This window comes from Physeter macrocephalus, chromosome 20, assembly GCF_002837175.3.
Source record: "Physeter macrocephalus isolate SW-GA chromosome 20, ASM283717v5, whole genome shotgun sequence".
NCBI lineage: Eukaryota > Metazoa > Chordata > Mammalia > Artiodactyla > Physeteridae > Physeter > Physeter macrocephalus.
Window position 1 is genome coordinate 54,573,124 of NC_041233.1, and position 24,179 is coordinate 54,597,302.

General features: G+C 47.1%; 3 protein-coding genes across 10 annotated transcripts in view; 2 read left to right on the forward strand and 1 right to left on the reverse strand.

Moving 5' to 3' along the window:
• The window catches only part of MMS19 (MMS19 homolog, cytosolic iron-sulfur assembly component), a 28,170-nt gene extending 21,931 nt beyond the window's left edge, over positions 1-6,239 (forward strand). For both annotated transcript variants that reach the window (XM_028480891.2, XM_028480892.2), the window contains exons 26-30: positions 4,857-4,939; positions 5,065-5,229; positions 5,312-5,371; positions 5,665-5,765; positions 5,846-6,239. In XM_028480891.2, the coding sequence (XP_028336692.2) occupies positions 4,857-4,939; positions 5,065-5,229; positions 5,312-5,371; positions 5,665-5,765; positions 5,846-5,873 (437 nt within the window). In that variant the 3' untranslated portion in view covers positions 5,874-6,239. The remainder of the gene's footprint in view (positions 1-4,856; positions 4,940-5,064; positions 5,230-5,311; positions 5,372-5,664; positions 5,766-5,845) is intronic.
• Positions 428-15,351, reverse strand: ZDHHC16 (zinc finger DHHC-type palmitoyltransferase 16). 6 transcript variants are annotated; one of them, XM_028480893.2, is made up of 14 exons: positions 15,163-15,333; positions 14,916-14,976; positions 14,621-14,823; positions 11,746-11,993; positions 11,371-11,565; positions 11,132-11,220; positions 10,701-10,729; positions 9,950-10,083; positions 9,763-9,810; positions 8,829-8,914; positions 8,064-8,187; positions 7,808-7,878; positions 6,507-7,071; positions 429-1,066 (listed from the first exon to the last, which is right to left on the reverse strand). In XM_028480893.2, exons 4-13 carry the CDS (start codon positions 11,986-11,988, stop codon positions 6,957-6,959), a joined length of 1,134 nt encoding a protein of 377 aa, XP_028336694.1. In that variant the 5' UTR covers positions 11,989-11,993; positions 14,621-14,823; positions 14,916-14,976; positions 15,163-15,333; the 3' UTR covers positions 429-1,066; positions 6,507-6,956. The 6 variants fall into 6 exon arrangements, with proteins under 6 accessions (XP_028336697.1, XP_028336694.1, XP_028336695.1 ...); XM_028480894.2 differs by lacking the exon at positions 14,916-14,976; XM_055081211.1 differs by lacking the exons at positions 14,621-14,823; positions 14,916-14,976 and having other exon boundaries at positions 15,163-15,351.
• A 144-nt stretch (positions 15,352-15,495) lies between these two features.
• EXOSC1 (exosome component 1) lies at positions 15,496-21,918 on the forward strand. Of its 2 annotated transcripts, none has more exons than XM_024121277.3 (8): positions 15,496-15,597; positions 15,705-15,820; positions 17,714-17,788; positions 19,494-19,582; positions 20,372-20,412; positions 20,900-20,950; positions 21,080-21,164; positions 21,500-21,918. In XM_024121277.3, exons 4-8 carry the CDS (start codon positions 19,537-19,539, stop codon positions 21,604-21,606), a joined length of 330 nt encoding a protein of 109 aa, XP_023977045.1. In that variant the 5' UTR covers positions 15,496-15,597; positions 15,705-15,820; positions 17,714-17,788; positions 19,494-19,536; the 3' UTR covers positions 21,607-21,918. The 2 variants fall into 2 exon arrangements, with proteins under 2 accessions (XP_023977045.1, XP_007126240.2); XM_007126178.3 differs by having other exon boundaries at positions 20,372-20,405.
• The last annotated feature ends 2,261 nt before the right edge of the window (positions 21,919-24,179 follow it).

Genomic DNA, 24,179 nt, shown 5'->3' on the forward strand with positions numbered 1-24,179 from the left:
ACTAAGCCTGTGCGCCACAACTACTGAGCCTGCACTCTAGAGCCTGTGAGCCACAACTGCTGAGCCCGCGCGCCACAACTACTGAAGCCCACGCACCTAGAGCCTGTGCTCTGCAACAAGAGAAGCCACCGCAGTGAGAAGCCCGTGCACCACAACAAACAGTAGCCCCCGCTCGCCGCAACTAGAGAAAGCCTGTGTGCAGCAACGAAGACCCAACGCGGCCAAAAACAAAAACATAAATAAAATTTTTTAAAAAAGAAAAGAAAAGCACCACTGTAAGGCCATGTTACTCAAAATAGGGTTCATCAACCAGCAGCACGGGTATTATCTGGGAGTTTATTAGAAATGCAGAGGGCTTCCCTGGTGGCGCAGTGGTTGAGAGCCCGCCTGCCGATGCAGGTCTCAGGCACCACTGATCAGAATCTGCATTTTAACTGGATCTTCAAGTAACCTGTACATACTCTGGAGTTTGAGAAGCGCTGCTCCTCATAAGTGACATAAGTGACAGCAGCTGTTGCTATTGTGAACCTGTGCATGCACACCGTGGAACCTCACTAATTCCCTAAGTGCCCCACTCTGCACTGTCCGGCCCTTTGTGGATGATCCAGCACCTGATGTAAAGTAGAAAGAACACTGGACTCAGAGCGTGGCCTGGGTTTGATTCCTGACTTTTTCACTGTTACCCTGGAAAAACCACTGGTAATTTATTGTGCCTCCACATCCTCCTCTATAAAATGGGGGAAATGATATTTCTAAGAGAGTTGTTATGAAAACTAAATGAGAATGTACAGCTGACTCTTGAACAAAACAAGTCTGAACAGCACAGGTCCACGTATACAGATTTTTTTCAGTAGTAAAAACTATATAGTACAACATACTTGTGGTTGGTTGAGTCCACAGATGCAGAACTGCAGATATGGAGGAACTGTGTAAAGAGGGACCATTATAACTTGCACGTGGATTTTCGACTGTACCGGAGGGTTGGCTCCCCTTACCCCCGCCTTGTTCAACGATCAGCTGTGTATGAATGCTTCTGTTGCAGAGCTGGCTGGGCAGGTCTCAGCTCCTGGATAAAATGAGTCGGCTCTTTATAAGACACTCTTGGTCTCTTTAGTTACTCATCTTCGATTATTCTTCCCATATTCTGTATGTGACAGACCTGGAAGTGCTTTTAAGAAAACCTTACAGAGAACTTTCTCACCACACAGGGAATACGGTTGCAGGAACAAGTGAAGTTATTGCTGTCTGTCAGAGTCTCCAGCAGGTGGCAGAAAAATGCCAGCAAGACCCCGAGAGCTGCTGGTATTTCCATCAGACAGCTATACCTTGCCTGCTTGCCTTGGCTGTGCAGGCTTCCATGCCAGGTAACTTCCTCCACCTCACCCCTCCCTCCTCCCTCCTCCCGACTCAGCCTTCCACTGGTGTTGAACAGCACTGCCACCCTCGGGGTATCACTGGTATTGCATTTTATACCAGCAAAGGCTTCTTTTGAATCCTGTCTCCACATAATGAGATTTCACTTCAAGCACAGGGTGCCAAGCTGACCTTCGGCAGGAACCAAAATCTACTAGTGTTAGCAACACTCAAAAGGATGCACACTTTTTCCCCCTTTAGTTGCTGTGTAATTAGATTAGTTAGAATTAGGCTCTGGAGTCAAGCAGACCTGGTTGGGTTTCATGGTCAACTCTACCACTTGCCAACTTAGATGAAGATAGCCTTTCTAAGCTTCTGTTTCCTCACTTTATGGGGTTGATAGAGAGTAATATCTATATCACAGAGTAGTTGGTAAGGATTAAATAAGTTAATGTGCATTGCTTGGCAACAGTAATGTATGTATGTGTGGTAGCTGCTGTATAAAAGGACCCATGAAGATAAATCCATGTTACCTTTAAGTTTTTGAAAAGACTAACATTTCTGATGTTAAGAATGTTCATATTAGCTAGCCTTATTTTCCACTGTTGCCCAAAAGACTGCACAGTTCTCGGGAGCTCCCTGTGGCCTGCATTACACACTCCTGCTTCTGGTGCCTTGCTGCTTCTCGGGGCTACAGCACTACTAGAGGACAGTTTAAAAACTGCTCCTCTTGTAACTAGAGTCAAGGCCCAGAGTCATGATGATGACAGGACCTAATCATCTGAGCCATAGTCATGGCCTGTGATTGTGTGTGTGTGTTTTGATTTTGCAGAGAAGGAGCACTCAGTTCTGAAAAAAGTGCTGTTGCAGGATGAGGTCTTGGCCGCCATGGTGTCTGTCATTGGCACTGCCACCACCCACTTGAGCCCTGAGTGAGTATAATCATGATGTGACTTGATCCCAGGGAGGACAGAATGCTTGGGAAGCAGCAGCAAATAACTTCCTTTTGAGCTGTCCTTTTACCCAGATTGAAATATGGAGGCAGCTTTTGTTTTGTTAAGTCTTGCTGGCAAAGAAAGAAGGGGCCTTTTAGCATCATGGACTGGGGGCCACAGACTAATGCTTCTTAGCTGCAGATGTGCATGAGAGTCACCTGTGGAGCACTTCTGAAGTACACATCGAGTTCTCTCGCCAGATCGTAAGGTCCAGGAGAACAGGGATTTGATCTGTCTTGTTCACCAAGGCCTAGAACAGGAATGGTTCCTGGCATATATGTGCTGAATTAGTATTTGTTGAAGGTGTGAATGATCATGCTCTGGCCCACGGACTCAGTGACTACCAGGAACCCCAGGGCTGCTGTAGAACCCTGGCTCCTCGGTGACACCTAGTGCTCTACCCCCAGCTTGGCTGCCCAGAGCGTTGCCCACATTGTGCCCCTCTTCCTGGATGGCAACATCTCCTTCCTGCCTGAAAACAGCTTCCCTGGCAGATTCCAACCATTCCAGGTAAGGGTCTGATGGATCAGATGGGGGAGAATCTTGGGACTTCTGTCCTTCAGATTTTTAGGGCTAACCTGGGATGGGTATCCTCAGGGCAGACCAGGCTCTTGCTAGCAGGACAGGCTTGATAGGGCTCTTCTTCCTCTGTAGGATGGCTCCTCAGGGCAGAGGCGGCTGGTTGCACTGCTTATGGCCTTTGTCTGCTCCCTGCCTCGAAATGTAAGTGACCACAACATTTGGGGAGTACCCTAGTTTAACCCTGACCAGGGGAGGTGGATCCTGGGTGACTTCTGGGCTGAAATTTGTCACAAGCTAAGCTGATTTTCTGCTTTTCCCACTGGAGAATTTATTTCCCATCCACCCTGGCCCCTGCTGCCACTCTCTCCTGGGTGTCTCTTAGAGTTCAAGTGTTCTCTGGGTCCATGACATGGCCAGGTTTTCTATAGGTGGAAATCCCTCAGCTGAACCAACTCATGCGGGAACTTTTAGAGCTGAGCTGCTGCCACAGCTGCCCCTTCTCCTCCACTGCTGCTGCCAAGTGCTTTGCAGGACTTCTGAACAAGCATCCTGCAGGTACTGGAGTGAGGCTGTGGGTTGGGAGCCTCCCTGAATCAACTCCTGATGAAATCTTGACATTTAGTTCTCATTCTCTTTTTAAAGGAAGTTAGCTAAAATATCACTAATAGGGCTTTCCAAGGGACAGCCCGTGAGACAAGAGTCAAGACCAGACTTGGGCAAAGCTTTATAGGACATAAGATAAGGGCTTCAAGCAGAGTGCTCTATCTAGTTCTGTCATCCTATTCCCTACAAAGAGCTATTAGGGGTAATTCTCTATTAGAAGTAGACAACTCTTTTTCGAATGCCAGCACCCCTACATTATGAGAATACCAGGCTCTCATGCTGGTGTCCTAGAGCTGAGTGGGCCAAATCCACAACCAAAACAATATTGGTTTTTTCTAATGGCTTCTACATTTAAATGATTACACCTTTGTTGGTAAAATGGACATATGTAGCCTCTGCATCAGCATTTCCTCCTTTTTAGGGCAACAGCTGGATGAATTCCTACAGCTGGCTGTGGACAAAGTGGAGGCTGGACTGAGCTCTGGGCCCTATCGTAGTCAGGCCTTCACACTGCTTCTCTGGGTAAGGAGTCGGAATGGATTCCAGTTAGAGCAGTTGGTCTGGTTAAATAGAATTTCTTCATTTAACCCTGAAGCGCATGTGTGCTTCTCAAGGTTTGAGTGTCATGCCCTAACTGTTCTCTTTCTCTCTGATAACAGGTCACAAAGGCCCTAGTGCTTAGATATCATCCTCTCAGCTCCTGCCTTACAGACCGGGTAAGTCCTTGCTGAAGACAGCAGAACCTAGGACCTAGACAGGAACTTCCCTGTCGATCCTCTTCTTCCCCAAAAATGACTGCTGTCCTCCTCTTGGGTATTTAAGATTCTTCCCCGCTGACGTACCTCAAAGGCTCTCTTTTCTCCAGCTCATGGGCCTCCTGAGTGATCCAGAACTAGGCCCAGCAGCAGCTGATGGCTTCTCTCTGCTCATGTCTGACTGCACTGATGTGCTGACTCGTGCTGGCCATGCTGAAGTGCGGATCATGTTTCGCCAGCGGTTCTTCACGGATAACGTGCCTGCTCTGGTCCGGGGCTTCCATGCTGCTCCTCGAGGTGAGGAGAGTCTAAAGGAAAGTCCTCGAATATACAGACCTCTCCACTGGTCAGGCCACAGTCTCTAAAACAATTTAGGACCTGAGTGCTTCTTTAGAGCTGTAGTGTGACCTGTACCTGAAGGGCTGAACATCTAGGTTCTTGACCCACTCTTTTCCTTTGATTGGCATATATTGGCTATTCTGAGCTTGAAGGGCTTTTTTTTTTAAAAAAAAAAAAAAAAAAAAACTTTCTGTAGGCTAATGTCCCAGCTTCACCAGAGATGAGAATTGAATTCTTAAGCTCTATGTCTGAGCCCAGTTTTTCCCCTAAGCTTTTCCATTTTTTACAGATGTGAAGCCAAATTACCTGAAGGGTCTGTCTCATGTACTTAACAGGCTGCCAAAGCCTGTGCTCTTGCCGGAGCTGCCCACGGTAAGCCTTGCAGTCACAGCCTCTAAGCAGGGACCAAGCCGTTGTCCCCCAGCTGGGGCTAGAAAGGGGAGGAGAAGCAGGCTCGTCAAAGATGTGGTCATCCCACCTTTCCTGTGGCCCCTTAGCTGCTTTCCTTGCTGCTGGAGGCCCTGTCCTGCCCCGACTCTGTGGTACAGCTCTCCACCCTCAGCTGCCTTCAGCCTCTTCTACTGGAAGCACCCCAAGTCATGAGTCTTCACGTTGACACCCTCGTCACCAAGTTCCTAAACCTCAGCTCCAGCCCTTCCATGGTGCGTTGAGCCTCCACAGCTCTTTGGCCTGTACATCTCCCCTTCGTGGGTCTCCCCTCACCTCCTTATGGTTGTGTTCCAGGCTGTCCGGATCGCTGCACTGCAGTGTATGCACGCTGTCACTCACCTGCCCACCCCCGTGGTGAGTACCGCAGATGTCCCTCTCTGGCTTGGAAGCTTCTTAGAAGAGCCAGAGATACCTTTCTGCCTTAGTCAAGAGGGACTGGCCACCCTGCTGTGTGACTGAGATATGCACTGTAGGGTACAGATAGGCAAGGATTTCCTGACTACCCTAAAATAGAATGGCCAGCCTGCTACATAGCATTCTCTGGAATCACTAAAGAAGAATGCGAAGAGTATCAGTTGTAGCGTCAGAGCAGCTTTTTTGGTTGTCTTGGTTGAACACGGCTAAGATTAGCTCCTCTAACTCCACAGCTGCTGCCGTACAAACTGCAGGTGATCCGGGCCTTAGCCAAACCCCTGGATGACAAGAAGAGACTGGTGCGTAAGGAAGCAGTGTCAGCCAGGGGAGAATGGTGAGTTTTTAGGTCATGGGGAGAGATGGGATTGAAATGAGCCTCACCACTAATGCTGTCAACATTCTTTTTGCCTACAGGTTTCTGCTGGGGAGCCCTGGCAGCTGAGCCCTCCATCCTGGCCTACACTGTTCTGACAGACAATCTAACCTGAAATTACTAACTAACTATCAAGCCATCTTGCCCAAAGCAGGGAGATGACTGGCTTCTGATTGCCTTTCCCACAGACACCGCACAAACGCTGGGCCTCTGTCGCATGGCTGTACAAGAAACATAGGAATCCTGACTTCTAATGGATTTGTGAAGTAACTGAGTGTGAGACTACTTGTGTTTGAAGAATGATCTTGGTCTTGGGGCTCTTCGATTTATATGTCAGAAAAAGTGAGATATGCTGCTGATGGTGAATACAGATGAGTGTGGCCCTGAGGACCAGGGATGGTGGCGTGTGTGTACCTGCTGGAGAATAAAGATTCTTTTGGTAATGGGGCCGTCAGTTATTTCCCTCTCTCCACTTACGCCTCAGCAGTACATGACCAGAAGCAACACTGCATAAGCTAGAGGAACAGTAGTGATTGATAGGAATTGGCCAGGAGTTCTTCAGGACATCCAACCCCTCCAAGTGGGGCAGAGGTGGCAGGACCAGGACACCCACTCACTAGGCCTTGACCCTGACCTTCCCCTTCCCCGCCCCACAAGGAAGGCAAGGAGTGAAAAGCTACATATCTTTAAAAAATCAAATACCTTTATTTTTGCTCCCTTCAGCACGTGAGAAGTGGCAGTGACCTCAGCAGTAGGCCTGGTATCTTTGCCCTGTTGAGAAGCCAGGATCTCAGCTCTACCATTCAGGTGTTTTCTCAGACGGCAAGTGGAAGAGGTGGTAGCCAACCCCAGTGCTGTAAGCTGGAGGAGGTCGGGGTCAGTACCCGGCAAGGTTGCTAGCTGCCTGATCTCCAGTCTGGGGCTGGAACTTCTGTTTGCCTGAGTAAAGGGACATCAGTCCTAGGATTTTCCCACATCATGCCTTGCTTCCGCCATGGCCGGGAGACTGGTCCTTGAGCTGTCCCTGCATGGTACTGTAAGGCAGGCCCACTGGCTCTTTTTGCTCAAGGATTCCAAGAAGCTATCCTTGGAGGCCCTTGAGGCAATGGAGGAAGCAGGGTGGTGCTCAAGTTGTGGCTGACACACTCCAGCTCACACTGCCATCACAGAGGCTGAGTGAGCAGTCACCCAGGGAGGGGGATCCCAGCTCATTCCGTTCCCATGGGGCAGGTGACTGGAAGGTAATAACACCCGAGTCAGCCAATGCCTATAAGAGAAGACAGAAATACTTGTGAGATCTAAGACTTCCTAGTCTTCCTTCCTGAGCCTCATTCTTCAGCAAAGATATATCAAGGTAGTCTGAAGCTACCCTGGCATTCATCGCAAAAGCAATAAAAGTTCCAATCTTGTCCAATAAATGTGCCCTCTGGTGCCTTGAAGGCCTTTAGAGGTTTTGAGCTAAACTTCTAAGGGGCCACTGTAAGCACAGTGACAGGCAGGAATAATAGGACGGGAAAAGGAAGAGGGCAGGTACTTACAGTCACCTACTTATTACTGCCTCAGTAGTTGCAGTTTGAAGAATGATTTACCTTTGTCTCTTGGGCTGAGGGAGCTAGCTTCATTTATTGTCTTAGGACCTCTGTCACAAATTGATGACTTCAGTCCCACAAATTGTGTGCTTGAAATCCAGACACTGCCATACCAATGAGGTGACTGGTGGCCAGCATACCCTAACTAGAGGTCCCTTCTCGAGAACAGCTTTCTAAGGATTCTGTCGTAGTCACCTGCTACCGTACCAATATGGGGGCCACTAGCTACACATGCCTATTTAAATTGGTGAAGATGAAATTAAATTAAAAATTCAATTCACTGATATATTAGCCACATTTCAAGTGCTCAAAAGCCGTATGTGACTAGTGGCTAATGTTTTAGACAGCAGAGGTATAGAATATTTTTCTCATCACAGTTCAATGAACAGCGCTGGTCTAAATATTTTACTTTACCTTCCTGTGTCCACACCCAGGAATACCTTCCAGTTGTCCAAGCAGCCATAGTTGTAATGATTCCTAAAAACCTAGAGCAAAGAGAAACATGTTTCTACGAACCCTTTTCCTTAAACCAATTTTGAGCCTAAATTGGCCAGGCAAGTTCTGGATTTCATGATGCCTGCCTTAGCTGGCCCTGAACATGGCCTCTGTTTATAGGATGGCAGGTTCAGTTACCTACCCATCCCTCCATCCCACTCCCGGCCCTACTCACTCTGCCCTTGGCCTGCAGCCGATGTCGCTCCTTCTTGTTGATGTGCCTTTCGATACTAGTCTCACCTCGACTGATGAGGACAGCGTGCCATACAGTTAGGGCACCCAGGGCAAGTGCCACGGAACTGAGAAAAGAGGGGCAAAGATTGTGGGGTACTGTGGAGGGAGTTAGAGGCCATGCGTAGGTCTGAAATTGAGCTGAGCAACAGTGACTGCCTAGGGACTTATGTCTAAGTCTGCCTTAACTCCCAGCATACGTGTTCTAGATGAACTTTTACTTCACTGCATCCATGAAAAAGCATCAATGTGGGCTAAGAATAAACGACGCGGAAAGGAAGATGGGGAAATAAGTCTATTACTAATGAAAATGTTATATATTTCCTAAAATACCCATGCTTGGGAGACAGAAGAGGTAGTAAAAGCACTAACGATGAGAATAAAATGGCACAACATTCAGATTCCAGCTCTACCATTCCTAGCTGTGTATCATGGAACAATTCACCTCACCCCTCAGGTCTGCAATTTTCCTCACCTACCCTTTAAGTAGGAGTTTAACTTCCCTTGGCACATACCAAACACTCAATGCCAAATCTTTAATGTTCCCTGCCCCCAAATGCTGAAGAAAATTAAGCCCTACTCTTTGCCAACCTAAGTGAGAATAAAAACAGCAGCAGTTTACACAGGGATGGTTTCCTGCCTGGGTGGCACTGAAAAAGGTTTTTCTGAAGCTGCCCCTCAAACTGTCAAAAATGAGAGTTAAAGATACCTGCACAGGAACCAGAGGTAGACAAGACTCTTGTGAGTCACTCTTTCTCGGAAGGAGAAGGTGGGTGGTGGGGTCTGGTGATAAGTCTAGAAAAAGAAAACAGCAAAGTCTGGATCATTTGCTCCACTGGTCTCCACCAGAGCCCAACACCTGCAGGCAGGGAAGTGATCCAAGCCCATGATGAGAAAATAGGGGGTTAAGCCACAGAGGAGTCAGGGCAGCAGCCAGATGGGTGGACCAAGCTGGCGGCATCATCATGGACAAACACGGGGCAGAGCAGGTCTGGACAGGATGGTAAAGCACAGGAGGGACCAACCTGGGCTTTTAGCTCTGACAACACAAATGGGGCTCCAGGGGAAGCCACTCCACTCCCCAGCTAGAACTGTGTGGCTGTAATCCCCAAGAGGGGACGAGATCCATACCCAGAATGGAATAACTGGAGGGGGAGAACTGTGAGCCCCACTAAGGACCGAAAGGGCAGCAGAGACACAATCACAAGCCCAAGATCTGCTCAGAATAAGGAGTCCTAAAAGGCCAGGGGAGAAGGGACGATCCTGCTGCAGACGCAGACAGACCAGGAACAAAGGATGGTCAGACTGGCCCAGCCCGACCTCTGTCCCCTGGAACCCCATTACACAGACTAACATAGGCTCCTTGCTGCTCAGGCCATCACCAAGGCAGAGCCCTTGCTCAGCCCAAAGAAGGTGATAATGGAACAGAGAGCCAAAAACTGTCACGTGCCAGGGACTCCCAGCTTGCCCCTAGGCCACTTAGTCTGCCCACGGCCGACAATGCCCAGAAACACCCCGATCCAGTCTCGACTGGCCCCTTACTCCAGCCTCTACAACTCGACTAACAGGTGGGCCCCAGTTGCCTCAGCAACTCTATACCCCTGGCCTGAGCAGCAGGAGGCAGTGGGGTGGGGACAGCCCACCTGGTTGGCAACCGCCTGTAGTTTGTTCTTGTCGAGCTGTTTCATTTTCTAAGGGGATGGAAAACAGTGCTGGTTATACTCTCAGGCCTCTAGGATGGGGGGTGCTACTAGCCCCACTCCTTAGGGACGGACTCCACACCCCAAAGTGCTCTCTATTGAGCTGCCCTGCTCCTAACTACAGGCTCACCTCGATGGCAGCATAAGCCTCCCGGAAAAGGTCCCAACTGCCGTAGCTGCAGTAGACACAGCCCAGAGTCATGAAAAAGCAGAAAGAGAAGAAGTACCGATGGTTATAGTGGCCTACACAGTTGTTTAGCCAGGCTGGTGGGGGCAGGATTAAGGACAAGACCAAACACACAACTTCAGGGGGTGTCCAGGTTTCTCTGGTTCATCCTTGGTTCCTGACATCATCCAAGCCCAAGGCTTCCTGTCACCAAAGGCAGGAAAATATGGGACTTCCTTGAAGTTGAGGTGAAAGTGTTAAAGCTTTTCAAAGCCCTCACAAGTCCCATCAGGAGATCATGAAAACTGAAATCCTTCAGTAAAATGAGTCTGCCAATACTTCAACCTAACGGGTTAACCAGACATCTGTGTGGGACAGCAGCAAGGGACCAATGGTTCTATCTGGACACCCACTGGACAACCCACTGAACCAAACATCTCTTTCCATCCAATAGATGTTAGCACGACAGTCTACAAAAGAAAGAGCTGTTAGGGATGGGTGCCTTGTCCAAGAAGAGCCATCCCAGAGAGCATGTAAGCCTCCTGCTTTTCCCAGGAGATGTCAGCCCCGAAAACTGCTCTTCTACAAACTTCTCATGAGCCCAGTGTTCTCTGCAGGGTGATGCTAGAAGCCTTGGGTTTGTGGCCCTTAAACCTCTGCAGTGCTCTGGAGCTAAAGAAGGAGGCCTCAGGCAGAAGAGATAATAAAAGGATACGGCAGTGATGATCCATCTTCAGCACACACCTGTGAGGGAGGGACACAGGCTCTGTTACGGTGGCCAAGGATCTTGAGATGTCAGTGCCAATCCTTTCCTATAAGGACCAGCATCCTGCTGAGGTGGAAAGGGCACAGACTTTGAGGAGAGCCAGGCCTTGCTTCAAACCCTGCTTCACTGGCTACATGACACTGGACAAGCTAACTCGGGGCCTCTTGCCTACCCTGGCCCATCCCTCTGAATCTCACTTTCCACAAGCGGTGAAAAATGCGGAACTTGCAGGACCATCCTGAGGACCAGGTGTCCCGATATAGAGTGCACACTGCCTGGCACATGACGGGTGCCTCATATATGTCCTGTCAAATTCCAGGTCTAGGTTCTACCCTAGAGCTACAGCAAAAGGGCCACAGCTGGGGTTCCCAGAGACCCACCTATTGCAGATGCTGCAGTGGTGTGTTCGGGCTGGCTTGGGGTTAATGCACTTCTTACAGATGGAGACCGTTGTGATATCATTCCTGCCCTGTGCAGAGGGAGAAAAGCACCATGACAACTGTGGCAGCACCGATTTCGTACCTCCAAAATACCAAGGCACTCTCCCTCCGCACTCCTGGGACTGGCTCCAATAGCCTGCAGTTCTCTCCCTCCCCCATGCCCCTGAGCGGGGACCCACCGGGGGTGGGTATCCAGGTGGAGTGGTGATAGCCTGGTAGTAATGGAAGACGATGAGGATCAGATTCCAGTGACTATAGAAGAAATGCCAGCAGAGTCGTGGCACTGAGTAGGTTTGAAGGATGAGGGGCAGGACACACAGGTAGGCGATGGCCACGATGGAGCTGGTCAGCACGATCACCAGCACCACGAACACCTGCCGACACCAGGGAGGTCAAGAAGACGCAGTGAGAGAGCTCGCCAACACCCAGGGTAGACTCGGGAGTTTCCCCAGGGTAGGAGGCCAGTGTGGGTCCAAACCCAGTGTAGGTCCATCAGACACATGTCCCTCTGCTACCCCCAAACATCCCTTTTCCTGTCCCCAGGCATCACTCACCACCCCACACCAGCGGATCACGTTGTCCACCAGCCAGTAGATAGGCTCAAAGGCAGCATCCACAGCGGTGTCACTGCCCCCAAAGGAGTTGTAGAGCAGGGAGCGCAGGCAGACCTTGCCATAGCGCCAGCGCCGAAGCAGGCCACGGAGCAGAGGTGGGCAGCGGCGCCTGTAGCCCAGGAGCAGAAGCAGGCGCAGGCAGAGGCGGGCAGGGCCCAGCAGCAGGCTCCGCTGGCCCCGCATGGCTCCTAGGAGAGCACACACCTGTGAGGGGCCAGCCTGGGTCCTGCCCCTCCCTGCCCCGCCAGTGGGAGGTTAGAGGCGAGGACCTAAGACTGAGGCCCGTGGGGCCAGTCAGTAGGTGCGGGAAGCAGGGAGGTGGCTCCAAGCCAAAGCAGGGTCTCTGGAGTTGTCTGTGTAGACAGACCACTGGGTGGAGCCCGACCAACGTGCACAAAGCCATCCATGTGCCTCTGAGGGCCTGGCCACCGTAGCAGGGCTGTCCCGGCGTCTCCTGCCTGCCCTGGCCCATTGGCCTACCTCCTAACAATTGTCTTCACCAGGAACAGCCAGTGGGGCAGTGAGTTCACAGCATGTGAATCCTGCACCTAGATCTTCCCTGGTGCTACCTGAGTCTTGGCAAAAGATACTCATCCTTCCTGCTGACGTTACAGGCCTCGTGGCATGAGAGTCCCTGTCTCCTGTCAGGACAGCTCAGCTACGCCTTGCATGACCTAAGATGCTTTGTCTCCAATTCTAGTCCCAGCCCCACCCCAAGCTTACCGAAGCCAAGACAATTTCTGGTGTTCAGAGCAGAACACCACCACAGGCAGGAGGCACTGGCAGTGGAAGGAGGGCTGGTGGCTCCTGAAGACCACAGGGCTGCCCCCTGAGTGAGGAGTCTCCCCCGCCCTGTTCTAGGTGGACACTCGAGAGCTTTCTCTGCGGCTGCTGCCATTGGCCCCAAGCTTCCCAACCAACCTTCCCAGCCCTTTAGCCCTGTGCATGGCTCCTCTGCAAGCGCCTTCACCTCCTCCATGTGGTTTTTACCTCATCTAATAGCCACAGGAGGTCAGCTTCCCGGGCAACGCCCAGAACAGAAGACACAGATTCCTTTGATGACAGTCTCATCAATTCTGCAGATTAAAGGCTTTACCAGAAAGGAAATTATCTGATTTTCTCCTACGGCTACTTTGTCCTCAGCAACTCCACTGACTTATTTAACAGGCAGCTCAAAACCCAGCAGAAACTGGAGGAGGCTGCTCCACTGTAGGGGTGGTTTCATTTCAGTAACTGGAGCAAGGTACTCTCCTTGCACCCTGGCTCATCCCCACAAGAGGCCTTTCAAAGAAAACTTAATTACCTCCTTCCACAAGCCCTCTAAAGACCTAAGGCAAAGAGAAATCCAGCAGACAAGGCCAGCAAAGAGAAGACAGACAATTCAGTAGGGACCTACTCTCTGTACCAGGATAAAGTAAGTGGCCATTCCCATCACCTCCGAGGGTCTAAGAGAATTAAGGGGCAGTGTAGAAAAAAGAAAAAGGAAAAGCTCAAACTCCTTCCTACCTCCTTTGAGTTGGACTCCTATTGTGTGGAATCATGATTTGGCTTGAAGCATGGATTTTCGAATAGTATACAGCTAAAATCTAACGTAAGAGTGGGACAAAACATTTTACCCCACAGCAAATCCAGGTGACTTAGGTAATCCGCACCATTGTTCATTCCCTTTCTATGGCTAACAGAGCGTTTCCTATTTACTAAAATACTTTTTATAACAATAGTTTGCAAATAAGATGCATTCCTCATCTGTAATAAACATGAATTATATGCCATCTCTCCTGTCTACAAAAAAAATCTTCCTTCTCTGATTCTCCACTTTTCAGCTTGTTCTCAACCACTTCCAGAATTACTGAGCTCTACAGGAAATGCCTGCCTCAAGGACTAGACTTACCAACTCTCACCTGCCCCATAACTCGACTACTTAGGGTTCAATTCTGCCCTTAAGTAGTTCTGTGACCTTGGGCAAATCACCAAACCCTGTTGGGACTCAATTTTCTTGTGTTCCCATTCAGTGAGAGGGTAGGATTAAATACTAAGGCCCTTTCCTGCTCTACCTCTTTATGATTCTATATATACACTTGGTAAGATGTTTAAACGAAATGTTTATAAAGTGCTTAGCGCAATACCTGGATCATGGAAGTGCTCAATAAATACTTGTTGAATGAATGAACTGGAGGGATGCTTTAGTGTAAAGGCTGGTCAGATGTCTATCTGTCCTACAAATAACAGCAAGGACACTCCTGCCAACATGATAACACTAAGTAAGTGTCCTCTGAGAAATGAAAACCATTGTTAGAATCATAGCACTTAAGAGCTAGAAGTCATTTTTAAAAACTAATCCAACCAGAAATCAACCCAAACGTAAGCCAAAAGCTTGTAGGTGCAGAGCTAAAGATCAGATTTGTGTAAAAGAAATCTGAAGCCAAGCCCGCCACACCCCTTATTTTAGCTAGTGGGGTTTGGGGGGTATGGGAATGCCAGAGAAGAGATATGTAGTCCATGGGGCCACAACTGAACATTTCATCTCAGGAAATTGAGGTAAAGCAGAGCTCAAAAAATTGTGTGTGGTAGGGGCGAGGGGTGGTGATGGAAGTGAACAGGGTAGGAAATAGAGCACGCACAGCTTCGCTATCACCCCCAGCACAAGCTCTGAGCACTCTGATCCCTCAGTAGTAGCCACTTAGTGACATCTGCCACCAGATCAGAGGGGACTGCAGGCCACAGCACCCCCCTCTTCCCAAGGGTCTAAGTCACCATCTCCTTCCCAGGGGAAACCGTATATGAGGAACATAGGGGTGGGGGTGGGAGTACACACACAGATTCCAAAGCCACCAGAAGGCAGAGGAAACTGAGAAGAAGGTCGACAAATCTCATTTGGACGAAGGCTGTTCTCAGGATGTTTACAGCCTCAAGCAGCAGATGTCAATCATCAGTAAGAGCAGCATTTTATTCACGTGCAGACCTCCCTTCCAGACTAACACGCTCCGCTTGACAGGATCCGACAGCAAGATCGGAAAGCTGCAGTTACAGAAACCAGGGAAAGGTTTTATTTCTCAAAAAGGCTGGCGTGGCCAAAGTATGATGTGCAGGAAGTAAAATAAATTGGGTACCGGTTTGGTCTCTAGAGACACTGTACAAGTCAACTCTTATCTCTGGGGCTGAGTTCCAAATCTGTGAAATGGTTGAGCTGGGTGGGCTGACCTTCCAGTTCCGCGCCTTAAGGCTGCCCGGAGGGTGCACTCCGCCCGGCTCGAGGGCAAGGCCGTGCAGAGCAGGAACTCACAAGGCCCCAGAACAGGGCCCGACCCTAGAAAAAGGGAAAGGACCGGGCAGCAAAGGCCGCGGCTTCGCTCTTACCTGCCACCGGCCGACTCCCCAGTCAGCCAAATCGAAGCCTGCAGCCTCCGCCGCCGCTCACTGCCACCCCCTCCAGCTCGGCGCCCCGGCCCGGCCTGGCTCAATCCAGCCAACCATGGCCCACAGCCCACAGCTTCAGCCTCCAGACCCGGACCCGCCGCCCGCCCATCCTTATCCGCAAGCGTAAGCGTAAGCGCAAGCGCAAGCGCATGCGGGCCGGAGCTCCGCCCCCGGGCTCGTCCCGGGGTAACCTGGGAAATGGAGTTTACAGCTCAAGGAGGAGCTCCCGGTGATCACGTGATAAAGCTCACCAATTGGCACGTTTCTTACTGTGGAACTGCACCTGGATGTTGGCCAATGAGAGGTCGGCTTCATTTTCCTCCGGACTTGGGACAGGGGCAGTCATGGCGCCCCCCGTGAGGTACTGCATCCCCGGTAAGTCAGCGGTGCCCAGAGCGAATCCTGGGCAGGGACGGAGGCAGGAAGGCCCGACGACCAACAGCTTCTGCGGACCCGTGGCTGATGCAGCGTTTTTTCCGCAGGCGAACGTCTGTGTAACTTGGAAGAGGGCAGCCCGGGCAGCGGCACCTACACCCGGCATGGCTACATCTTTTCGTCGCTTGCTGGCTGCCTGATAAAGAGCAGCGAGAACGGCGCGGTAAAGGGGGCGGCTTCCCCTCTTCTCCGTCTCTGCCCTTCTCTTAGGCTGCCTTTGATTTCGCAGTTCTTAGGCAGGGGACCTGCGGGCGCGTCTCAGTGCCTCGTTCAGTAGAAGAAGTTGGTCTCTTAAGTTTTAACAGCTGTGGTCCCCGCTGCCGGGCACTTAGCCATCACAGAACAGTTTTGTTGGTCCGGCTTGGTTGTGTTGCTGACACTCGGGGAAGCAAGTTGGGGGAAGAGTGGAGGCGAGCTCAGCCCTGCAGTGAGCTGAATCCTGTCCGAATGTCGCCTACCTCTCCGGCTTTATCTCGCTCCGCTACCCGAGCCTCACTCTTTGCTATCTAGTACTACTGGCTTCTTTCAGTGTCGCCAGTGCGCCACAGAGCCTTTGTACACACGCCGACTGGAACACGCTCCTCTCTTCCTTAGCCTATTCAATTCCTACCTACCCTTCAGATAGCCTCACTAGTATCACTTTCTCAGAGAAGCTCTCCTAGACAACCACTAGTCGAAAAAAGTTTTGTTTTTGTTTGTTTTGTTGAACACTCACAAAGAGCTGTATTCTTCCCTTTCTAAGCACTAAGCTCAGCATGTAATTAAACACTCAGTTATATCAGTAAGTTCCCCATTAGACCCTTCTCCCGTAGACTCCATGAAAGCGGGCCTCACTCCCATAACCTCCACGCCTAGCAAGAGATAAATGTTCAGTAGATGTTTGTTGAATGCATGAGTAATATTATTCTCCCTGGTTCCAGAGGCTGATCCACGATTAGCTCAGGATCAGATAAGCAGTTCTTGAAGGAGCAGCTTAAAGACAGGGAGCATAGTAGAAAGAGGATTCAGAGTTAGAACACTTCAGTATTGACTAAGCCTTGATTCTGCTTTAGATAAGAAACTTAAACCCTCTGGTTTTAGGTTCTTCCTCATCTATAAAATGAGAGACTTTTTATTCGATCAATTTGGGAATTTCCTTAGGATTTGAAAGTTTGTTCATTTCATAGCAATACATATAGCTATCTATGGAGCATTTTCATGTGCCAGGCACAGTGCTGACCTCTAGGGATGTCGTAATGAGTCGGATACACATGGTCTCTTATCAGGGGGCACAAACACAAACTGTAAGCAAATATATGCTCAAATGAATATATGCTTACAAATGTGATTCCTGCTCTGAAAGAATATTATGGGGTACCGTGAGAACATGTAATAGGCAAACCCACCCTAGTCAGAAGTGACATTTAACCTGAATCTAAAGGATAAATAAGAGTTGAGTGGGTGAGCATAAAGAACAGGTTGACTAGAGATCCTGAGATGGGAAGAAATTTAGTGAATTCGTGAAACTGAAAAAAAGGCCAGGAGAGCTGAGGCATAGTGAACAAGGGAGAGATTAATAAAAAATGAGGCTCAAAAATATCTTGCCTACATCAATAGCCAATACCATGCTCAAGAGGAAACTCTGTTAAGTATTCCCTTAAAATAGAAGTAAACAAGTATGGCCACTATAATATAACATTTATTTGGAAATTCTAGCCTGTCCAATAAAATGACAAACAGAAAGAAAGGTATAACTTTGGAGGAAAGAGTCACATTATCCATGATTACAGGCATTATAGTTGTATGCCAAAAAACTCTAAGAAAATCACCAGAAAACTGAGAACTCATCTGAAATGGTTAGATTATGTCTTCTAGCAACTTGCTTCCTGTGGCCCCTTGGCCGTCCTATAGCCTAAAATTTCTAAGGCTTTCTGCTCTGGGCTGCAAATGAATCTGTAGTCCACCTGCCCTTGTGACCTCAACTGTGGCCCAAGGCATTCCTATATTATTATCAAGCCACAGACACTTTTACCCAAGACTTAGCGAGGATATTCATGTTTCATTGTTCTCTTTGTAGCTTCCTGTCATATCTGTGATGAGAGAAACAGAGTCCCAATTACTGCCACATGTGGGAGCTATTGTAACCTGTAAGGTAAGTTGGTCCTAACTTCCCTGCTTAGGTTACTGTCCAATGCTGAAATAATGATCATTGTAGAGCTGCACTGTCCAATATGGTAACCAGTAGCCACATATAGCCATTTAAATTTAAATAAATTAAACAAAATTTAAAATTTATTTTCTCAGTTCCACTAGGTACATTTCAAGTGCTCAATAGCCACAGGTGGTTGGTGGCTGCCATATTGGTCAACACAGAATATTTCTATCATCACAGAAAGTTTTACTGGACTATGCTGGTCTAGAGATTTCTAGGATAATGATCAATGAGGTCAAGTTCAAGCTTGCATAGTTCTTTCACAGAGCTGATTCCCTGAGTTTGTTATTTTTTACTTTTGTCTGGGAGACAGTGGCACCAAAGGGTGATAAGGAAGCCCTTTTTTTTTTTTTTTAATATTTATTTATTTGGTTGTGCCGGGTCTTAGTTGCAGCAGGTGGGCTCCTTAGTTGCAGCATGTGGACTCCTTAGTTGCAGCTCAAGGACTCCTTTAGTTGTGGCTCACCAGCTCCTTAGTTGTGGCAGGCGGGCTCCTTAGTTGTGGCTCGCGGGCTCCTTTGTTGCAGCATGCGGGCTTCTTAGCTGTGGCTTTTTTTTTTTTTTTAATATTTATTTATTTGGTTGTGCCGGGTCTTAGTTGCAGCAGGTGGGCTCCTTAGTTGCAGCATGTGGACTCCTTAGTTGCAGCTCAAGGACTCCTTTAGTTGTGGCTCACCAGCTCCTTAGTTGTGGCAGGCGGGCTCCTTAGTTGTGGCTCGCGGGCTCCTTTGTTGCAGCATGCGGGCTTCTTAGCTGTGGCATGCAAACTCTTAGTTGCGGCATGCATGTGGGATCTAGTTCTCCAACCAGGGATTGAACCCGGGCCCCCTGCACTGGGAGCACGGAGTCTCAACCACTGCGCCACCAGGGAAGTCCCAGAAGGCCCATTTTTGAACATCTGAAGCAAAACTCTTTCTGCAGAGAAACAAAAGATTTGATAAAGTCTTTGAGGGGAAGTACAGATTAATGCGGTACTGGTCAGTAACTATAATATATCAGTACTCGCTGCCCATCCCCACTCTCTGCCAGTTAAATTAACTTTCAGCTCTTAGTTTTTCTCTATAAATTTCTCCAGCAGAAAATCTATGTGGGGGTTCCCTGGCAATCCAGTGGTTAGAACTCCGAGCTTTCACTGCTGAGGGCGTGGGTTCAATCCCTAGTCAGGGAGCTAAGATCCTGTAAGCTGCAAAGCGTGGCCAAATTTAAAAAAAACAGAAAGGGAAAGAGAATGTGTGTTATTTTGAAAATAACTGGAGAGGCAGTGATCTAAATATTATGCAGCAGCTGAAATGGAGACTTAAATTCTGTTCACACTACAGGGCTCATAGTAAGATCTGTTAAAGGTCTAGCTAGATTTGCTATATACTATAAATACCCTTTTGTATTTATGTTAGACTTGTATATTTTTCAAAATCTATTCCATATTATTTGATTTCCACAGTAACTCTTAAGTGGCCAGAGTGGCTCTTATTCCACTTTACGAATATGACTTATACGGGAATAAGTAGGAGTTAACTTGTCTTAAATTCTATACTTAGTAGGGTTGCTTGGACCAAAATCCTAGTCTTTCCTAGTTTATTCCTGCCTCCTTCAGCTGCCAACGACTAATACTCACTCTAACGCTGCTCCTGTCTCTATTCTACAGGTCTCTAGCATCAATTCACGCTTTGCCAAAGTACACATCCTATATGTGGGGTCCACGCCACTTAAGAACTCTTTTCGAGGGACTATCCGGTAAGAAGTATTTTTGTCTTCATATTTGCCTCAGCACCTGGAATGAGATTAGGATAGAATGGGAGCCTGGAATTTTTAGGAACAATTACATACATTCTCTATTCCTGCCCATTTCTCTCTTCTTTTGTGCTTTGATTCTCCCCAGGTAGTAGCCAAAGAAAACGTTAAAACCTGTGAGTTAGGAAAAAAGGAAAATATTAATGAGATAGGGCTTTAAATAAAACAAAAAGGGTTGAGCTAAGCTGGAGATTAGCATTGTAGGGATGCTTCATATCAAACAAAGTAGAAAGCATTTTAGGAAGTACGTTTCTTTCTTGAATTTAATATCAGTTAAACCCAAGGACTGTAAAACAATAAAAAGGGTAGTGGGTGAAATGGTAAATTTTTTTCCTATGGGTTCTTGAGAAGGGACAAACAATTCTTGTGAGCTAGATAATTTAACATCTGAGGCTCTTTCCAGCCTCAGGATTCTGTGTTGTTCTGTGGTGCTTCTGTTCAAGCTCTCCTAAGGCAGCGAAGTTCCTTATCCTTCCCTGCTAAATCTGATCCACTTTTCTCTAGTGGGAGGTATTGATACTGCTGCTCTGTGTGATCCAAGAATGGGAAGTGTGGTTTTCTCCTCCAGGAGAGGACTAGGGATACATCTTCACCCTGCTCCTCTGGGTGGCAGCTGGGTCCCCATTAGGACTTGTTCTCTCTGCTCTTGTAGCTCTTTGTCTGCCAGGAGTCTGCAGGATAATTCTTTCTCACAGATAATTAACCTTTCTGTTAATTCTTTCTTCTTTATAGCAAAGAAGACATCCGAGCTACTGAAAAAGACAAGGTTGTTGGTTGGTTCTTTTTTTTTTCAAGACTTTAGGATCCTTTTAAATTATTCCAGTGAATTTGAAAGGTCTGTGGAAATGTGGAGTCCAAGGAACTTTAAGGTGTTCCCTTCTGGAAGGTGTGAGATTCACTTCACTGTCCCTTTCCTCTTCAATATCATTTTTGTTCACTTTGTTGACCAGAGAGGGGCTAGTTTACTCTTTGCCTCTGAAGCCACGTATTTATTCATTGCTGTTTCCTCAGACTTACTCTGGAGCCTTTCAGAGCAACTATAGTACTTTTGTCCAAGTCAGATTCCTGATCAGGTTACTGAGTTCAAAATCTTTCATTTATGTGATGATGCCACAAACAGTAAAAGTTGTTGATTGACTTGAGTAGTGATGACTTCTACCCTCTGAGATTAGAAGTAGGCTGGTTCTGCCAGGGGTGTTAATAGTTTCATGTAGACCTGATTCGGAGCTTTCACTTAACACTCCTGTTCTTTCTTTACAGGTTGAAATTTATAAGAGTTTCCGCCCAGGGGACATTGTCTTGGCCAAAGTGGTATCCTTTATTCCCCTCAGACTTGTGGTCCTTTGTCAAAAGAAGAAATGGAAGTAGAGAAACCACTCAAGTGGCTATGAGAGGGAAGGCTTATAACTCTGTTTTCCTTTACCAATGTGATGTGACTAGATCTCCCTAGGTGATGCGCAGTCCAACTACCTCCTAACCACTGCCGAAAATGAGCTGGGAGTGGTGGTGGCCCACAGTGAATCGGGTGAGTTTGACCATGCTTCCACATGCTTACCTTTACCTGGGAGCTAGGGTTTGGGATTAGTCCATTGTTTTCCCTCATTTCCCTTGTTTTTTAATTATCTAAAAAGCAATACTAGTGTAGATACTTACTACTGAGATTAGAATGATTCTCCTTATATAATCTAAGGAAAAGAGGCACTGACTCCATAAATCAGTGGAATAAACAAGGTTTTTTTCTGTATGAGGTGAGGTTCGCTAGGCAGCTTGGTGACACTTCAGTTCATACCCAGCTGAAAAGAGAAGGGTCTCAAGCAAATATTTGGGGTCCCATCTCCAACTCCACCTTTTCCCTTCCAGGTGTCCAGATGGTTCCCATCAGCTGGTGTGAGATGCAGTGCCCTAAGACCCACACAAAAGAATTCCGGAAAGTGGCCCGAGTACAGCCTGAATTCTTACAGACCTAAGAAGCCACACTTTACCCCATGCGTGGGAGTAAGCTCTTTCCAAGAGTACATGTGTGAAAGTGACATCAGGATGCCGTTGTCTTCATTCAGGCACCTGGGGCTGGCCAGCAGCCACCTCTAGAAAAATCTTACTCTGTAGGCAGAACGTTTTTCCTGTGAATCGTTCAGTGGATTTCATTCTCTTGAGTGATAAATTTCTTTTGGAGGCACCAGCAAACCAACTGTATGATGGTGGAAATAGCCTGTTCTTTCTGACAGTCTTATAAATATGTATTTTTTGCTGTGACAAAGAAAACATTTTTACGAAAAGAATTTTATGGTTTCTGTTATATTGAGTAGGGAAAAGAATCTAAAATGTCATGACATTTAGAGCAGGGTCTTGCCTGGCGGCACCAATTAACAGACGTGTTATGTGCTTTCTTGCTCTAGACAATGCCTAATTGCCAATCTTTTTTGTATATTCTGTGGTACATACTTTTGCTTATTGAGTACTTGCTATGTGTCAGGCACTAGGTTAAGTACTTTATATACATTCCCTCATTTAGAGAGATTATGGTTTAGTGAAAATTATGGGACACATGTGATTCAGGTAGCATGTGAGTAATTCTGAAAGTAATTTGGTAAACAAAGTATTACTGTTACAGTAGATACTCCAGGAAATGTTAAATCTGAATTGAAGAGGTACAGAACACTATCATGTGAAGTGGCCAGGAAAGGATTTGTAACATGAAGTGAAAGGAATTAAAGAACTAAGATATGTGAGGTGAAGATATTCAGAGCAGAGAGAGAAGCCCAAGCAAAGTGCAGAATCAGGAATGTACACACAAGCTTGAGGACAAGCAAAGGATGAGGGTTAAGCATGGGGAGGTTGCAGAGAATGAAAGGAGAGATGAACTATGTCACTTCTTGAGATGTTAGGGAGCCCATGTCTTCTCTGTGAAGTGAGAATGGTTGGGGTAAGCTTTGGAGTCATCCCCCCGGGTTCGTGTCCTCTAGTTGCCTTAAGCCAGGTTATACGTTGTTTTGTTTTTTCTAATTGAAATTTTTATTGACATAATTGTAAGTAATTGCAGTTTTAAGAAATAATAGAGAGATCCCTTACGCACTTTTCCCAGTTTCCCCCAGTGGTGACATTTTGCAAAATAATAATATGCTGTACTATAACAATCAGGATGTTGAACTGATACTTGAGCAAATTATTTTTATTTCTTTAAGTCTGTTTCCTCATCTGGAATAGTATGACCTCATAGGATTATTATGAGGAAGAAATGTATAAAAGTGGTTAGTACACGCCAATATTACTGTTATATATTATTGTTGTTATTATATAACTGATTGCCTTCTATCAGGTATCTACTAAATGCCAGGACTTAATGCTAGATACTTCAGTGTAGTTTGTATTGATATAATCGGTCTCCTATTGATAGATATTTTTAAACTTTTTTTCTTTTACAGACAGTGCTGCAGAGAAAATCCCTATACCATATATCTTTGTGCATGCTTATGATTCTTTTGCAAAACAGATTCCTAGCAGCGTAATGCTGAGTAAAAGAATATGCACATTTAAATTTTTGGTTAGATTCTCCCTTATTGCCTTGTAGAAAGATGCTACCAATTGATTTTCTGAACAGTGTTAGCCATTTTACTTATGTTATCTCTGAACTTCACAGTGATCCGGAAAAGTAGCAATTATTTCTACATGTTACAGATAAGTAAACTAAGGCTTAGAAAAATTAATAAATCTCAAAGACATCAAGAGGCAGAACAGTGTTCAAACTCAGATCTGTTTTACTGTAAAGGCTGGGCCCTTCCTTCTGTACCATGGTGCCTCATTTTTCCAAGTATTGAACAGAAACCTCAGGCATGCAATTAGAGGCTCTCCAAATTGACATTGGTTAATTAATTATAAGTGCTTGTTGGACATCATTCATTCATTATATAAATATATTTGAGCAACTCCTCTTCCCACCACTGCTCCAGGAACTAGGGAGTAAAGCAGTGAACGTGATAGAATCCTTTCCTTGTGGAGCTTACATTCTAGTGGGAGGGGACCATTGGTGGGAGGGGAGACAAATGAAAGTAAACAAATACGGAAATGTTATAATTTCAAACAGTAATTTTAAAAAGTGTCATAAGAACATTTGAAACAACTGGGTAACGTCCTTCTGATTTGCTGCGAACCAGGTCAGATTTTCTCACGCTTAACCATGCAATATTGTATTACATGTTAGTTGTGTGCCTGTCTCCCCTACTTACCTTAGCTTTTAGGGCAGCATGCTGTCTTCTCTATCTTCGAATCTCCAGTACCTGGTACTGTGATTAACACGTAGCAAATGCTCAAAAATTTTTTGAGTGTACTCATAGCTGACTGAATAGCTATGCCCAAACAGTGATTGATATGTAGTAATGGTGATATGTGCTAATCTAGAGACAGGGAGAATATTCTTTCTGTGCCTTGGAAAAGTGGTTCTCAGCCCGGATTAGGTGAACTTCAAAAGTGCCTATAAGTAAGTGGTAAAGGGGTAGCAGGGAGAGTGCAGGGGAAAAAAAGACTGCAGGTGCCCTAGCTCTGC

Excerpts from the sequence above, each read along its gene's own strand:
- ZDHHC16 (XM_055081211.1), bottom strand. The coding sequence starts at position 11,988 with ATGCGGGGCCAGCGGAGCCTGCTGCTGGGCCCTGCCCGCCTCTGCCTG. Across the intron at positions 11,566-11,745 it reads TGATCCGCTGGTGTGGGGTG|GTGTTCGTGGTGCTGGTGAT; the intron begins GTGAGTGATGCC and ends TGGTGTCGGCAG. Across the intron at positions 7,879-8,063 it reads GGCTGCAGGCCAAGGGCAGA|GTTTTTAGGAATCATTACAA; the intron begins GTGAGTAGGGCC and ends TCTTTGCTCTAG.
- EXOSC1 (XM_007126178.3), top strand. The coding sequence starts at position 15,510 with ATGTTGGCCAATGAGAGGTCGGCTTCATTTTCCTCCGGACTTGGGACA. Across the intron at positions 15,821-17,713 it reads AGAGCAGCGAGAACGGCGCG|CTTCCTGTCATATCTGTGAT; the intron begins GTAAAGGGGGCG and ends TTCTCTTTGTAG. Across the intron at positions 21,165-21,499 it reads GGTGGCCCACAGTGAATCGG|GTGTCCAGATGGTTCCCATC; the intron begins GTGAGTTTGACC and ends TTTCCCTTCCAG.